At 43.2% G+C, this 17960-nt stretch overlaps 1 protein-coding gene across 1 annotated transcript in view; it reads left to right on the top strand.

Annotated features, from left to right (window-relative positions):
* The first annotated feature begins 363 nt into the window (after window positions 1–363).
* NFAT5 (nuclear factor of activated T cells 5) overlaps window positions 364–17960 on the top strand; it is a 61111-nt gene continuing 43514 nt past the window's right edge. Inside the window, exon 1 of the mRNA XM_062612996.1 lies at window positions 364–443. Within this exon, the coding sequence (XP_062468980.1) occupies window positions 371–443 (73 nt within the window). The 5' untranslated portion in view covers window positions 364–370. The remainder of the gene's footprint in view (window positions 444–17960) is intronic.

Here is a 17960-nt window from a genome sequence, read left to right on the forward strand (position 1 = left end):
GTGTTCAAGGCCAGGCTCGACACAGGGGCTTGGAGCAAGCTGCTCTAGTGGAAGGGGTCCCTGCCCGCGGCAGGGGTTGGGACTGGATGAGCTTTAAGGTCCCTTCCAACCCAAACCAGTCTGGGATGCCGTGTTTCTACGATTCCCATTCTGTTTGCTTTCAAACACATGCTCCTTTACCTGCCACAACGCAGAGCTCTGGCTCCCATCCCCATCCTCATCCTCACCCTCAGGACCAACACCAGCCCCACCCAGCGCCGCGCTCTCCCTCAGGGACCGGGGCCGGCCCCCGCTCCATTCTAGACGCTTCCACGCCCCCCGCCGCCACCGCGGCGGCTCTTCCCCCCGGCAGCTCCCCCGCGGAGCTGCGATGCCCTCGGACTTCATCTCTCTGCTCAGCGCCGACCTCGACCTCGAGTCCCCCAAGTCCCTCTACTCCAAGGGTGAGTGTGGCACCGGGCCGGGAGGTGGGGCCGCGGAGGGGGAGCACCGTGCCCGCGCCGTTAAATGCTGTTAACGGCCGGCCCTGCCTCCGGGCCCGCGCGTCGGGCCGCCGTCGGGGAGCTTCGCCCGCCCCGACCTCGCGCGCGCGGGCCCCCCCCCCCCCCCCCCCCCCCCCCCTCCGCCGGCGTGCGGGCCGCGCCGGGATGCTCGGCCGAGGGGCCCTGGCACCCGCGCCGGGGCCGAGTCCGGCTCCCCCGGCCGCATTCCTGGCCCGGCCGCGACGGCCTCAAGAATGTGTCCCGACAGGTTCCTGCGCTCGGGGCCCTGCGGCGGCCCCCGCGGGAGCGGCGCCACGGCGGGGGGCTCCCCCACCCCACTTCCTCTCTCCCCGCTCCCTGCCTCGCCGCCGGTGCCGGCCGGGAGGGCGGCCGCGGCCCCGCTGCCGCTCGCTTGACCTCGCCGTTTGGCGGCGCATCCGCAGGGATGCGGCTGGAGACCGACGCTGCCCCGATGGGGGCTGGTGGGGAGGCAGCGCCTTCGGCCTGGAGCTGCGAGGGCAGAGTAACGGGGTGCGGGCGTCTGCAGGCTCCCCGAATTTCTCGGGAGGGGGCTTCGGCCTCGGAGCGACCCTGAAGGCTCTGATTTGGGTTAGAAACTGGGCAGGGGGCCCCGAAAGTAGAGGGCTGGTTTCCGTTCCGGTGGTGTGTACCGATACCAGGGGGCTTGGAGCATCCCTGGCTGTTAACTCTTGGAGCAAGTGTAAAACGGCATCGCTGGGGCGTGGGAAGTGGAGCCTAAGGGAGAACGTGGGGAATATTAAACGAAGAGAACGCCAGTTTTCATAGGATTTCTGTTCTGAGAAGCGCACACTATCCGGGGGTGTGTGTGTTCAGAGAAGTGCTACATGCCACGCAAGTTCTTAACCTCGCCATTGCTTATTTGAGACTTAAGTCACTACAAGTAGTTTGTTGAGCATGTCCGCCCACGACACAGGTGGTGGGGAGCAGCTCTGCGGGGCATGACAGAAGAAATTGTCAGTCTTTTATTAGCCGGAAGGTACCTCAGCGGAGTTCTGTATTCTTACGGGAAAGATTAAACTTCTAAAGAATTTCTGGAGCTAACTGCAGTGTGCTCATAACTCAGAGTTGTGTGTTGTTAGTGGTGAAGCTATAAGAAATAAAAAGACTTTAACTAAATCAGAGCACACCTTTAAAGCTCTTAAAGTGCTCTAGGTTATTGTGGTGCTGTTTAGAGATCTTAAAAGTTAGCGCCAATTTGTAATAGTCTAGAAATTTTAAGATGTTCCTGCAGGGGCTTGAAGCTCTCCTGTTCCCTAACCTGTACGTATGCCAGTTGATTTCAGTCCTAGTGAGGGTGGCAGAAAGGAAAAGTGTATTTTGAAGCAGGGCAGCTTGATTGAAAACACCGAGGTGATAAATCCCCATCAAAGTGACCATTTATTGTATTGGATATTTGAGAAATGTGCAGTGTGAATTTGTAAAAATTTTAAATAAAAATGTTCTATGTGAGTTACTAAACTTCTTTAAGGACTTGTGCTTAACTGGGCAGAACTTTGGAACAATTTGATCTTACTATGATTTTCCAACTTTTTTTATATTTAATGGAATGGCTGAGATCCTTTTCCTACCTGAAACAGACACTCGGACTGATTAATCAAGAGTGTATTTTTAATTCCGGTGGTGTTGATGCAAGTTCAGAGCTACAGAAGATCTAGAGAGGGATGTTTGGTCCATCTCTATCCTTTTCTTGAGGGATGTTTAGGAGAGGCCATAATGAGCTGTTGGATCCAGCAAGATGGCACATGACAGAGGTGTCTGGAGCAGTGAGTGGTTATAAAGAGATTACAGCAAAGTTGGCTTGTCATGTTTTGTCATAATAAAAGATCAAGGAGATGTTAAGTTGAAATGCAGTTTAATTAAAATTTAGAGCCAATGAATACACTTTTCCAGAGTGAATAACAAAGCGATCGTCTCTTTATTGAGATGTATATTAGTATGATTTCTAGCTGGATTTAGAAAAGGTGGTTAGTGTTATCTCGTTAATCAGAACACACTTCAGTGTGCTTTTGGTTTTTTTCCCCTCTATATGTACAGATAAACTTACCCCATGGACAAATTTCTGGATCAGAGTATGAATACAGCTGATGCGATAAAGGGAAAGGCCTGAACACAGTGAGAAAGCCACAAATATGCATTTGTGATGAGGGTGTGTTAGGAGCATGTAGCTTCTCATAACTGCTCTCCTTTTAGAAATGCAGCTACCCTGCAGTTTGGAATCCATCTTGCAGATTGAATTGGGGCCAGTAACTTCTCCTCTGAATTGCATTCCTGTGTGTGAGTTGGGATGGTTGCGGTTTAGTGATGCCCGTCTTGTATGTTTGTCCGTGGCGATCCCTGTGGTGTTCTGGAAATGCAGAGATGATGAAAGCAAGAGATTGGGGTGGTCCCGGGAGTAACGGGGTTTTCTAACATTCAAACCTCAGTTAAAGTGGAAGAGTTTTAGAGTGTTGATTAAAACACACTTGCCTATTATTAAAAGTGAAGTTCTATTTGAAACCCCAGAGAATCAACATGCAGCTTCTGCTAGTGCAGTTTTTAATGGTACAGTTTGTCCCCTTCTCTGGAGAGATTGGGTTGTGTCATCAGTCATGCTGCGTGTTAAAGTTTTGGCTTGTGTGGCCATCTCAGTTAAGATTTTTGTTTTCATATTCCTCAAAAAATATTAAGCAAGACTAAAAGCACACAAACCTAAGGCAACATGGCAGTACAAGCAAAGGGAGAGTCATTAGTTTAAAATCTCAGTTATTTCTTTTCATTTATGCATGGCTTAGGAAAGGGAATATTTTTCTTTGACTATTTAAATACTTCCAGTTTTCACTCTTGTAGTGTGTTTTCATGAGCAGTTCCAGCCAGTATGAATTCCCGCTTGCTGAGTTCAAGCAGTCTTGTCCCCTGCCTGTTCCTTACTGCTCTGTGCATGTGAACTCTTGTGACAATGTGGAGAGCTGGGTTGGGGAACTGGTCATACTAAAATGAAATCTACTCTTCCCCCTATTCCTTCTCAACAACACCAAAAAGGAAAAAGGGAAGAGAAATGTTGGTTTTTAACTAGGTGAGTATCTTTGTCATGTTTGCTGTGGGTCTTTGTGAATGGCTTGTGCTGACTCAAGAAAAGGACATGTGGAAACTAGCAGTGGGGAAGGGTGGGACAGCTTCTTTCAGCAGCAGTGCCAGCTTATATTGGCTTAAAATGATAGTGAAACCATACTTAAAGTTGCAGGCTTCTGGAATATGACTGATTATAGCTGCAATAAATACGAAGTCTTGATTCCAAGGCCTGTTGCTGAAGCTTGTCCCCACAGCTCCTGAAAAACTGAGTTGTGCTAAGGACTAAAATCTGTCTTGTGATGTTTAATCGGTTGGGTTTTTTTTTGGAAGTATATCCTTTGTAACCATTGCAGAAGTATGATATCTCCTAACAAGAAAATAGACATATACAAAAATGTATGCATTTTTGAATGCTGAAAATCTTTAGAATGTAATGGGTTTAATTCCCATCTTTACATAACATACTGTCCTATTTGAAATAAAAAAACCCAAATGTGCATACAAATTAGTAATGTAGTAAAAAAATCACTGGAGCATAAACCATAAAACCTTGAGGCTAGTTTTCTGCGGTTGAATATCATATGCACCATTCAGATACAGCAGTTAGCTATTCATTGTCAACAGGCAGAGCTGAGAAACTGTGATTAAAGCAGTTCATCAGGTGTCAGGTACTAAAGCCAAATTGATTAAATATGGGATTAATATAGCAAATATATTCATTTTAAACAAAGTGTGTGTTTGTTAATACAGTTGCATTTTTGAACTGCAGCAAGTTCATCCAGAACTTTTTGTTCGTCGTCTCCCCCCTCTGATTTCTTTTTACACAGCCGAGTAACTGTAAAACTGTGAGACTTTCTGGAACTTGGAAGCATCAAGAAAAATGTTTGTAGTCTCCTAAATAACTCTTTTGTCCTAAATATGTCATATAGTTAGAACTCAATTTTCTTCCATGATTAAATGTTACATGACAGTAATCTACTTGTATTTACTGAGAACTGTTGGTACAGCGCGTGGTTTTGGGTGAATTTTTTTTCTTTTTCCTACCAGAACTTTTTTCTTTCCATGATCCAGAGGATAACTCTGGTAATTGAATTATCAAAAAGGGATGGAGCAGATGCTTTATAAAAACAGGAAGAGCCTGCTTTTAGTTTTGAACTTTAGCTAGTACTAGCAGATTTTAGGAATAGAAATAATACTTAGCTTCTTCTTGTAATAATACTTAGCTGCTTTCTAGCTTGCAGAAGGTGCCGTGCTGGACAAGGAGTGCTGAGTGATGGACTGCATGCACCCGCCTGCTGCAGCTCTGCCAGCTGACCCCAGCACCTTCTGTTTTAAGTCAAGGAACCAGTTAAATTCTGTGTCAGCCCTGTAAATGTCTATTTCTACTTTGAATCTTACTAGTTTATTAGCTATAAAAACAAAAGTCTGGAAAATATTGCTTCAAGATGAGTATGTGTGGTGCTGGGATAAGGAGAAGGATTTTTGAATTCACAGCTTTCCACACTGTAATTTGAATATTCTGGTGACAGAGCTGTTTTAACAGACCCCTTACCCTCCCATCTGTTCTCACCCATGTGCTGTTCTCTGCATTGTGCCAAAACAATTGCTTTTTGTGGTGGCAAGATGAATGGGATTGGGAAACCAATCTAGAATGAGTATCCTGTACTTCTGATAAGATCCAGGGAGAACAATGTTAAAAAATCGTAAGTGTGCTGCTGCACAAGTGATGGTGTGAGGGCAAGAAAAGGAGGTATTGAGGACTGGGATTAAATGGTGGAGGAGGTAGGAGATAAGGTAGAACTGAAAAACTGGCTTTGCAATGGAATGAAATGCTCCTCATGTTGTGCCTTCTGTTGCATTTGCTGTGCCTGTGCTCTTGTGCTTACACCGTGAAAGCCAAGCTTTCTGCCTGGGCTGTTTTTCTGGGGGATAGATGAGGGAATCCATGTCTGGAGCTTGAGAAACTGGGCAGGGTATAGCAGCACCTCCCCTGCTACAGGTGTGAATGGAACAGTGCGAGACTGTTCCTGCCATAGGCTCTCCAGTGCTTGCTTGGAGAATATATGTAGTGTAAATGTGTGGTGTGGGTCAAGGAGTAAAGGGATTAAGAGGAATTAAGTAAGCTTTTCCTTTAGTTCTAAGACTAGTTGGGTTTTTTCATTGCCAGTTTTACTCATTTTGAATACTTAACATCTGTGGAAGTAAAGATGTTTTATTTTCCTTTTGGAGAATCTCCATATATTGCCCAACACTCTTGTCCCATTTAAGTTTAGATATTCAGAGAAACCATGAGTGGAGAAAATATATTTCAATCCCATGGAAAGATCTGAATATTGCAGTGGGGAGCTGGAATTTGACTTGGTTTAGTGAGACCTCAGTGTCAGCATGGCCACTTGTCAGAGTAGTGTGTTTGCAGCGGTGGTTTCACAAGAAAATGGGCTCTGGTGCTTTGTCAGCCTGGCTGCTGCTTTTGAAGCCTGTGGGCCGTGAATGTGTGGTTCCCTGCAACCAGAGGTGTTTGGTCCAGACTTCTACTTGCAGAGTTAAACGGGTATGTTTTATTATGTTTTATTTCAGCAATCTTGGAGAGTTCTCAGGGACCCAGAGGCTAGAAAACTGATTTAAGTTACAGTGCAGATATTTCTGATCGTGAATGTGCTTTAGAGGAAGACGTGATTTTGCAATAGTTCCCATCCATTTTAGTCTATTTTCGGCTCATCACATTCTTTGCTGCCAGGTTATGCCACTCAGCATCCCTTATATTATATCGATCAGCATCATCACACCTTGCATTTTATTTTGTTCTGGAAAGTTCTTTTTGCACTTTTGACGCTTAGCAGAGATCTGAGAATCTTTAGAATGTAAAAATATGTAAGTCAAGAGTGCTTGTGCTTCAGTTAATTCAGGATTGTGCTTCATCATGTTTGAAATCCGCTGTAACTGCTCATAAGGGGAATCCATAGGGAACTGCTGTTCAGTAGTCAAGAGGTATAATTTTTTTATCTCATGTTTTCCAGATTGTAGGTTAGGATTTTTCTATTTTTATAATGCATCTGATTTTTATTTCTAAGTTTTTGACAGCATAGTTACCTTTTGGGGTCTGTTGACTAAAAATTGTAGTTAGTTTGAGGCTTGGATTTTTTTTTTTTTTTTTTCTGATTTTTGCACTGGTATGCATACTACTTAGTTTTATGTGGAAGTATATTTCTTTTGAGTTGGAGAAAACAAAAGAGAAGTAATGCATTCTTTTATGCAGAAAAGGCAATGGCCTGAACTCATTTTGAAGTGTAGATAATGCTGGTAAACCCTAGAGGGAATTGATGAGTGTCCAAAGTGCAGGTGAAGTAAGGCATGTGATCATGTCTCTGCAGTTTATCACGTTTGTTATCTTCTCTGGGTTTATGTAAAGAGCGAACTGATGAGGTTGAATATTTGGACAAGTTTTGGCTTTCTCGTCTGCAAGTACAGCAATTATTTTAGGAACTGACTGAAATGAACTCTTGGATCTAACTTTGAACTCTGGTGTAAGAGCAGATTCTGATGGGCACATAAGAAAATCTTAAGTATTTGTGATTTCTGAAAGTGTGCAGTGCTTTAGCAGTGTTGGATGGAAATGCTCAGAATCAGTTGCATTATGTTATTAACTTGTGTAGTTCTGAGTGATTTGTATAGTGAATATCATCAACTGAACTAGGAGGAATGTTTTCACTGTTTATATAAATAAACTCTGAAGAATTGTTCTCCAGTTCCCTCAATTACTTGTCCCTCCAGTAGTTGGAAGGGTAACCTGACAAAGTTTATAAAACTAATGCAGTATGCCAAAGTAATGCAAAGTTTTGATGCTGAAAGCAGATTTGAGTTGCTGTGAAGTTCAGATTGTTTGGCAAACAAAGGGAAGCTGGACAGCAGTCCCTGTTAACGTCCAGACAAGGTGAAGCATATAGGAAAGTAAAGACAGTAATAAATGTTTTCAAGTATTGGAGTTCCATTACTGTTCAGAAACTTTGACATTACAAGCCAGTTGTTTCAGCCTCTCATTGTCTAGAGGCCTGTGTTTTTTTGTATGTATTCACTCAGCAGAAGAATCTAAGTTTTGATAGCTGCAGAGTTCAGTAGCTTCTATTAACTGTGACAGTTTCTGTTGTCTTCTGCTGAGGGAACATGACCTTCTAATGGGACTGTTAACTGGTAGTGGTCATGCAAACGTCTTTGTGAAGTGGGGCAGGAAGATGTGAGTTGTAAGTTCCAATCTGCCTCTGCTAAAACTACATTCTGCTTCCCTGTGTGCTTCTCCTGGGAGAGTGTTGATGGCAGCAGTGGCTCCTCCTGAGCTGGAGGCGGTAGTGGAGTTCTTGTTGAGCAGGACTGCACACCTACATGTTTGAGTAACGTTGAGTACCACTGTTAACATGTGTTTCACAGTTCAGTCAGTACATCTGCCTTTGCAGTGAGGTTCCTTTGTGTGTATGTGTATACATGTCTAACTATGCCTGGCGCTCCAGGCATACTTAGCAGGTTCTAACTGTTTTAAACTCCTCTCTGCTGCGTTTGTTAAGAGTCATAGAATAGTTAAGGTTGGAAAGGATCTTAAGATCATCTAGTTCCAACCCCCCTACCATGGCCAGGGACGCTTCACGCTAGACCATGTCTCCCAAGGCTCAGTCCAACTTGGCCTTGAACACTGCCTGGTATGGGGCAGCCACAGCTTCTCTGGACAACCTGTGCCAGCGCCTCAGCACCCTCACAGTAAAGATGAATGCCACACCGCCCTCATTCAACCTAAACCTCCCCTGTTTAAGTTTGAACCCATAATAGATAGTGATAAGTGATGAAGAACTTCCACCATCTCGTCTGTGAGTATATTTCAGTGTGATCAGTGCCTTTCCTTAGCCTGTGTGCAGATATCATTTGGGAGTAGATCTTACTTTGCTTTTCTTTTAGGGCATCTGAGTTCTGGACAGGGCCATTTGTCTTGGCTTGAAACTTGAACCACCCCTGGAATGGCTTTGCTTTTTAATCAAATGGGAAGGAAAAAAAAAAGTTTTCTTATTTTGTTGTCTGAAAAGATTCAGTTTAAGCTTCCATAATTTAGTTATTTGCTGCCACTTAAGTAGGAATGGTTCTTTTGGAGGTGTGGCAGCAAGGAAGGGATTATATTGTTTAGAGTACCCCTTGCTGTGCAGGTATTTCAATACATTAATACAATAGCAAAAGAATTCATTTAGGAGGATTACTACCATTCTGCACCTGATCTGGGGAGTTTACAGGCTTTATTTACACTTCATTCAGCTTTTAGATATAGAGGAAAGACAGCTGAAGTACCCTGGGCGTTTGCAACAAACACTTTATATAGTGGGTTACTAGTTTTCTTGTTGAAGAAACTCTGAGTACAATTTTTTCCCTCCCTGAGAAGGACAGTAAGGGAAGACAACTTAAATCAAGCTGAAGAGATCTTTCAAGTTTAACAGCATATGACTTCTGAGAAGCTGGTCATAGCAGCCTATAATAGCTCAGTTTCTTGGGGAGCAGGGTGGGATAGTCTCAGGGAATGCTGGAATCCTCTGTAGGAGGTAGGCTGTATTCATCCAGATGTAATCATCTGCACGCTTGCTATTTATCCCCATGAACTCTAACCCTCAGAGCACTTGCCTTCTGTTATGTTGTCTTTCCTTGAATTGGTGTCAAGGTTTAACATAGACAAGGTCTTGCATGATTTAACTGGAGATACCAAACTGAAGAAGATTTAAATGAGGGGGAGAGGAGTATGAAAGCCAGGAATGGTATAGCACAGATAAATAGGCTGTGCTTGTTTATTATTTTTCATGGCTTCAGAGATAATATGTGCCCAATGCAAAGTCTAAGCAGCAATTTAAAACAAAAGATGATGTTGTGGTTCAAGCCCAGCCGGTAACTCAGACCTGTGCAGCTGCTCTCTCACTCCCTGCCTTCTTCCCCTCCTGCCCCCAGAGGGATGGGGAGGAGAATCGAAAGAATGTAAATCCCACAAATTGAGATAAGAGCAGTCCAGTATCTAAGGTATAACACAAACCACTACTGCTACCACCACTAATGATAATGATAAGGGAAATAACAAGGGGAGAGAATATAAAATGAAAACGGGAAAAGAAAACAATAAACACGAGTGATGAACAATACAGCTGCTCACCACCCGTGAACCAATACCTAGTCCAACCTGAGTAGTGATCTGGGCCTTTCGGGTAACTCCCCCCGGTTTCTGCACTGGGCATGATGTGCTGTGGTATGGAATACCCCTTTGGCTAGTTTGGGTCAGGGGTCCTGTCTCTGCTTCCTCCTGGCTTTGTGTGCCACTCCTCATGGCAGAGCATGAGACTGAAAAGTCCTTGATTGGAGTAAGCATTACTGAGCAACAACTAAGACGTTGGTGTGTTATCAGCATTATTCTCAGGCTAAAGTAGAAAACCCAGAACTGCACCAGCTATTAAGAGAAAGAAAAACAACTGTTAGAGCTGAACCCAGGACAGATTTTTTTTTTTTTTTCCCTTCTCTTCTATACACCACTTAGTTGTGGAAACAGTTGAAAAATGCTTTGAGTGGTAAAAGGATAAATGGTTCAAGAAGCTGTTAGATTTGTAGAGGGTATATCTATTTATGGAAACCTGTAAACTGGGGAGTTAATCTACAGTAGGGCTGCTGTCAGTCCATTCTCCACCTAGCCTGTAGTTGTGCTTGGAATTGCCCTGACTCAAGTGCAGGACCTTGCACTTGGCCTTGTTTAACTCCATGAGGTTCACGTGGTCCCACCTCTCCAGCCTGTCCAGATCCCTCTGGATCTTATCCCTTCCCTCCAGTGTTTTGACTGTACCATACAGCTCTGTATGGTGTCATCAGTAAATTTGCTGAGCATGCTCGACCCCACTGTCCATGTCTCCGACAAGGATGTTAAACAGCATTCACCTCATCAGCTGCATCCCTCTTTATCTGCAGCCTAAGGGAGCCTTGGTGCGTATCAGGAGCACTGCTTGTTGGGAAGAACATAGGACTCGTAGTAATGAGAGACAGCCTGCATGTTTCACACGCTTTTCGTGCAGTCACAAGGCATCTCAGAGCATGGCACACAAGTCCCAGATTACCTGCTCAGCTTTCTGTCACATTTAGCACTACAGCAGCTATTATAGCAGAATAGCAGTGTTACGGACAGCTTGTTCAAGGTAAGCTTTTACCAAGCCAAGGTGCTACAGTTCCATTTCAAGGCATTAGTAAACTGAGGGTTGGGTGGACTCCTCTGTGCCTCCAAACTTGAATGGTGCTTGCGCCTAAGGAATGAGCATAACTGTGTTTCTGGTGAACTTTGGTTCTGAAAACAATCCTGATGTTTTAACATGGTTGATAAATAGCTAATAATGATACTCTGTGGTCATACTGTATTTGGGTTTCTTTGAACATTTGAGAAATTAAGTCTTTGAGGTGGCAGAATGTGAAGTTGGGAAGAAAACCAACTCTCCTTAAAACCCATTGTAGTATAGAATCATAAATAACTAAATGCCATTGTTACGACAACTGTATCCAAGAGTGTTGCATGGGAAAATGAGGTGATTTGAATTCCTTAATTGAATTTTTATACCTGTCATATTTGGATTCTTTCCAAACATAAGATTAGCTCAGTTTCCTGCATGCTATCAGATTAAAACATGGCAACATCAGATTTACTGTTTTTAATTCTTACAGCGTTGTGAACGGATTGATTCCCCCCCCCCAATTTTTATTTCCGCTACCATTTTGGGTTGTTTGAGAGAACTCTTGTCTTTAAATGCTACTCCTTATACGTGATTAAAGCCTTTCAGAAATGTTGCTGAAGAGTTAACTTCATCAGAGCGGTACCCTGTTGTGCATGCATGTACTTTTCAATATGTCATTACCAATCCGTTTCTTGAAGTGGCAATTACTAGATAATGATGTTCTATCTTTCGGAGGTGTGTAAAATTGCATGCAAACAAGACACAGGATTTATACTGCCTGTCTACATTTAGAAAAGTACTCTTTGAGCTGTGAATGGGGATGACTGAAACACAGCCAGGAAAGCTTTATTTGATATTTGGATGGATGCCGTAAATACAATTCAGCTAACACATGCCTTTGCCAGTTGTGGAAATTCAACTTTAAAAGGGTTAATTTCTCAACCCTATCCTGCTGTTCAGAATCCTGAATATTGAGATTAACAGCTTTTCTGAAGGTTAGTGGAATACTGCAGTAGCTGGTTTTGTTCAGTTGTGAATTGCTTGCAAAATTACCTTTTTAATACTAGCAATTTTTGGTACTCGTACTTGTGCTTTAAAAAAAAAAAAGGCAAGAAACAACATTTAGGTTTCATTTTTAAGTACAAAAAAATAATGATATTACAGCTGTGATAAAAGTGTAATGACTTTGGTTAATAATAATTACTGATCATCTTTCTTAAAATAGAAGGTCTGTCTTCCAGCAAGCTCTTCTCTCTCTTTGCTAACACACTATAATGTGCATTTCAGTAGCAACATTTGCAGGCAAGATTTGGATTTTACAGCGTCTGGTTCTAGATCATCAACACAGAGTGCTTGGATCCTCTGCTGATCCTTCAAAGTGGAGCTGCACTGCCATAAACTTTTTAATCATTAAGTTTTCTAATGTGGTCAGAACCATGGCATCTGCCTTTGCCTATGTGCTTATGAGTTGTGTTGATTTAGGGTTTGCTGCTTTTGTCTGAAGCCAGAGGGAACTGGAAGGAAGATTTTCTGTTTGGCTGTGTAAAACATCCTTGTATACACTGCAGTTTCTTTGAAAACCTGCCACTGTTGCTGTAGCAGCAATATAATTCTGCCAGCATTGATAATAACAGGAGCACTGGCGGGAAGACTTGCTTCCAGTCCTTTACTGCTTTACCATCTACAAATGCTCTGAATATAATGTGGCAGATAAGAGGGAGGGAATAGTAATACTCTCTAGTTGTTTCCACTGACCTCTCCTTAGACGTGCTACTGAAATGAAAGCACCAGTACAAAGTCAGGAAGCATGCCAAGTGTCTTCACACCTTCATTTGAGGGATGTGTGAAAAATAGTGTTCTGGGTATTGCTGGAGAGCCTGTTCAGGATACCTTAATGTCTACAGGAACAGAAGGCTGTAGTCTCTACATATTTTAGGTACATTGTTGATTTGAACAGAGTCCTGTGTTTAACCACATTATTCTGAGATATACTTGAAGACATGAAATAAAGACATTGTTTTAGTAAGTGTTACCTAGCGGATTAAGCACTGTATGAGATCAGTTTGACTATGTGCTGTTGCTGGCTGGCAGGGAAGCCTGGGAAGTTACGTTCTTCTTACAACTCAGTTTCTGCATTGGCAAAAATAGGAGTAATCAGGCTGACAACTTTGTAAAATGTTTGATGGTGTCTGCATCAAGACTATAAAGTAGTCTTTTGCTGAGCATCATCTAACTGTTCTAAGATTCTATGAACTATAGTCTTTTTCTTGCTTTTTGACTTTTTTGACATGCAGTTATGCAACAAGTATCTTCATGGTGTAGTGGGACTTGGCAGAGAAGGTTTATGGTTGGACTCAATGATTTTAAAGGTGTTTCCCAACCTAAATGATTCTGTGATTCTTTGAATACTTGCTGCTTTTTGTCTGTTCTTATGTATGCTCAAGTAGGGTCTTCCCTTCTTGCTTGGTATGAAACTTAAACCTGCCTTCAGGGCTGTTTGCCTCATTTTCACTACTGCTAAGCAAGCCTGTGTTAAATCTACTGAAGTTGTAAAGACGTTAGGCAGCACAGAAGCTGTGGTAGTCTGTAACGTATCATAAATCCTCTTTTAACAGATACAGAACAAAAGCTGATTTACTCTTTTATGTCATCTACTCTTTTTCCAAATCTTTCCTGTAACTTTATAACATAAAATCTCTGCTGTTCCTCAAGCAGAGCTGCCATTGCCTGCAGTTGTGGTGAGTCTCACTTATGCAAGTGAAAGTTTTGGATCTCCTGTGGAGTACTTGAAAAATACAACCAAACTAAAAGGGGGAAAAAAACTGCACAAACCCAAACTCCCAACAGCAACACAAACACCATGCTGGAGTAGAAAGTACTTTAGTGGTCACAGGTTCGTCTGGCCTGTGCCTGTCTCAGGCTGTTTCTGTTCTGGTTTTATGCACTTGTCTGTCTCTCAGTCTACTAGTTGCCTTTCTTGACTCTCAGAGCTTCTTCTGTTGAGCTGCTTACTGGGTCCTGCTTATCCTGCTTTGGCTTCCTGTCTGTACAGTCCCTGTTTGGTTCACCATACCAGTCCTGGCATGCCATCTTACGGGGTTACAAAGCATTCTACAGGCAATGTACAAATTGTTTCATTTGCACAAAGGTACAGGTATGCATTCTCAATGTAGCTGTAGTAATGTTTTGTCTTGTTAACTTCGAGGCAAGCTGTATTTTCTATAGTTTTTGTTTATTTATGTCTCTGTTTTCACTGCAGAATGTAGTCCAGTGTATCCTCATGTTACTTCTTCCAGTTTACCCTAGATGAATGAAGCAAGAGCAGTCTCTGTGAAGGAAGTGAAGGATGGACTATCTTTGTTGGTTCTCATGCTTGAAGGGTGGCCTAAGTTTTCTGAAACATATCCTATGTTCTCTGTGCTGCAATAACCAAACCCATTCAGTAAATGTTTTTTTTGGGTTCTGCAGAAAAACCTGCTTGTCTTTGGTGAGTGTATGGAGGGAACCGTGGGGAGGGCTGAGAACTGGAGAGGCTCATCAGCCACCTCGTAGGGGTTCTTCCTGGCAGGCAGAAGTCTCTTCACAGTATTCCCACACCAACCTTTTTGCATACAGAAAAATCCACAAGGGTCACATGGCACTAACATTTAGCAACAAAGCGAAGCTTTCATTCGATGTTGAGTGTTTAGAGCTGATGTAACACTATCCTCGTTCCCCGCATCATTCGTTAAAAAACTCTTTGTGAACTAAGCTGTGGTGGTGGAATCAGTGGCATACGATCAACTCAACGATGAAACTGTATTTTTTATCATAGATACTGGACTTCTGAGTAGAGCAGAACTTGAAGTTAAACAAACCAACCTCGGGGTCTTCTGACAGATTCAGAGAACTGAACTTTTTAGGTGTAGAATAGATTCTGGGTTTAGCATCTCTTGCCCACAGAAGTTTCTGAGAGATACACAGCTGCACATTCAGTTTTATGGAAATGCAGCTACGTTTGGAATGAGGAGGGGTCACAGTCAGGCCCTTAGCTGACGTTTGGAACGTTGGTAATACAGGTTTAGCCCCAAACTCTGTCTTTACATAGACTGATTGGCATCATAGAATCTGTATACATGTGTGTATGAATACTTTGAACCTGATCTGTCTGCTTAGCTGGGGATGTGGTGAAATATGAGCATTATTATTTTTTCTTTTTTAGAGTTGTTTTAATTTGCTGAGCATGTTTCTCCACTTTCCTCACTTACCTCCCGTGTAGGAGAGGCTGCTTGAAGATTCATGTATTTCTAATTGATTTTTAATCTTCATTCCATATAAACAACTCTCTTTGCCTGCTTGCTTGGTTGTTTTTTTGATCAGCTTAGAGTACATCATTAGAAGAGATTTCTGCTTAGATGCTGCCAACTGATTAGAAGAATACACCAAGGTTTTTTCTTAATCTCTGGTATGACTGTCATGTGCTGCAGTGAGGAAATGGCCTTGGAAGAAGCAGCCAAATCTGTACGGGTATTAAAACATGTTGAGATGGGTATCAGTGGGGATCAAATGCACAGCGTCCAGTGCAGGGAGCTTATTAAAAGACAAGGATTAACTTTGCTGTTGTCCAGGAGGTCATGGAAGTGGATGTACCTACCCTTAAAGGCAAAAGCCACCACCACCAAGTGGAAGATGCCCTGTCTCTGCCTCTGTTGCAGACAGGCTGGTTTTCATTGTCACCCGTTTATTGATTGTGCTCTCCCACATAATTGCCTTTAGAGTAGGAAGGTGGTCATTACCGTTTAGCCTGGGGCTGGGGATAAAAGGAGTGCTGCTTAAGGATCCCCCGGTGTTAGAGGGGGTGAAGTCACAGGAGAAGATCCCCATGGTGGAACAGGCAGACAGACAGGTAGCCTGCGGAAGAACAAGGAGAGTTGGAATGGAGGTAGAAGCTGTAGCTGTAGCAGAGTTAAATGATGTCTGCTATCTTTGTTGTTAAGAGGGAAACTTCAGCAAAAAATGGGATTTTTCACATCATGATCAGAAATTGATTTAGAGGGCATTACGTGCAGTGGAAGGATGTCTTCATGCAAAGGCAGAAGCAATACTTCTTTCCTGGGTCCCTTTTTTTGTGTTCTTAGCTGTGTGTTGTCAAAAATAACCTGCTAACTTTCCCCCACTATTTCAAGTTTAACTGGTTATTCCACTGAAATTGATGACTTGAGCCTCCCCAGAACAGGAGGGTATAGGGGGAATTGCATGCCTAAAAATCAGAAATGGCTGTTCTACTGCCTATTGCTCTCTTGGTTCTGTAGCAGGATTCTCTGCACCTGTAGCAATCTGAAGATGACCTTTCCAGATGGTGATATCGGTCTCCCCCTGCGCTAGTTATGACCTCGTTTGCTAGCAGGTCAGGGCAAAGTTCTGCATCACATTCGTAACTTGGCTTCCATGTGTGGAAGTTCAGGATGGCCTGGCCTTGCTCCTGGTACAAAAGAGCAATGCGCAGGGAAATCATTGGCCTATATAAGCCCATTCCACAGCGTTTAAGGCGCTCATGGCAAAATGAGGATGCCAGCATTCATCATGGATGAGCCTGCTGTTGCTTTTGAACATTGAAAATGGGTATTCTCTGCTGGTTAATGTATCTTCTGTGCACCAAGTGCTGAGTTATGAGAAGAAGCTCTCTGGTCAACCAAGCAGAAGGATCTCAGTTAAATTTGGGATAGGGTAAGAAAGCCTCACAAAAGTTTGAGGACAGAAAAGTCCTTGGGTAGCATTGTGCACTAGTCCTAACACAGTGCAAGTTAATGAGGCACTAAATTACTAGAAATGGCAATTCTTAATCTGTACATCTGAAATTCCTGTGTAGCTGCAATGGAAAAGTCAGTCAAGATTCATTAAAGGTAAGCAGCTGTAGAAAAGGCTTGCAAGGGCTGCATGTGATAGAGTACTGGATCCATGTGTACTTATTTTGCTGTGTTACAGCTGATCTGATTATTTGCAACTACTTTCATTAGCTCTTCTGGGGAAACTGCTTCTCTTTCCTCTTCTGCCTTCCGTACTCTTGAAGTGACAGCATCTATTTCTGTTTCCGTGTTAAACTTACGTTATTTAACAAGAGGCCTTCTACTTGAAAGTGATTTCTGTTGTGACCATAAAAGGTCATTTTAAAATGAGAATTCCTGTTTTGCGTTAGGAGGGAGAGCCCTCTCCATGGTGGGAATACGTATGTTTTGGAAAAAGTGGGGCTTTCTTTGGGACATGTCCAAAGCTGGTGACTTCTCACAGAATCTTAGAGTTGTCTTAGCGCTCCTAGGCAGGAAGCAGTTGTACTGTGGTCCCTTTGCTCCCATAAGCTTAACTGCTATGTTCCTAAGAATAAAGTTTAAACAGAATCACAGTTTCTTATTTATAAGGAAACATCTGATGTTGCTGGTCACAAGGCATGGTCTGTTTCTGAAAGGTCCTTTGATACTGTGGTGATGAGAATGGTTTAAAAATTTCAGTGTAGTGTTTTCTGTTGGTGGTGATGGGGGAAAGCTGGAGTACTTAGATTTTGGTGTAAGCTCAGATACCTGTCAGCTGGGTTAGTCTGTGTGTAGGAATCTAAAAACATTCTTACAAAAGGCCCAAATGTCTGTGTGCAGTGAGGTGAATAGAGTCAAATAGGAAGAGAAGGAGCGCCTACAATTGTGAGCTTGCCATTGTGATCCACCAGCATTCATGCAATCACAGAATCGCAGACTGGTTTGGGTTTGAAGGGACCTTAAAGCTCATCCAGTTCCAACCTTCTGCCATGGGCAGGGACACCTTCCACTAGAGCAGCTTGCTCCAAGCCCCTGAACAACGCCAGGGATGAGGCAGCTACAGCTTCTCTGGGCACCCTGTGCCAGGGCCTCACCAGTCTTACAGGGAAGAACTCCTTCCTTACATCCAACCTAAATCTTCCCTGTTTAAGTTTGAACCCACTGAGATCAGATCAGCTTCACCCACTGCTTCTTACCTTCTGTGGGTTATTTTGCCTGCATCTTTCCGAGTCCTCTTCTCTCTCCTCCTCAAAGACACAGCTCCTGTCACAAGCTGTTGGGACTGATCCAGATACGTGTTGACCCAAGGAGATGTTTTTGTGGTGACGGATGGTGATGCATCCAGCCTTTTCACAGGTAGCTTTTGTTCAGTTCTCTCAATTTCA

The sequence above is a fragment of the Pezoporus occidentalis genome, unplaced genomic scaffold, assembly GCF_034315485.1.
Source record: "Pezoporus occidentalis ecotype Australia unplaced genomic scaffold, CSIRO_AGI_Poc_V1 ctg163, whole genome shotgun sequence".
NCBI classification, from domain to species: Eukaryota; Metazoa; Chordata; class Aves; order Psittaciformes; family Psittacidae; genus Pezoporus; species Pezoporus occidentalis.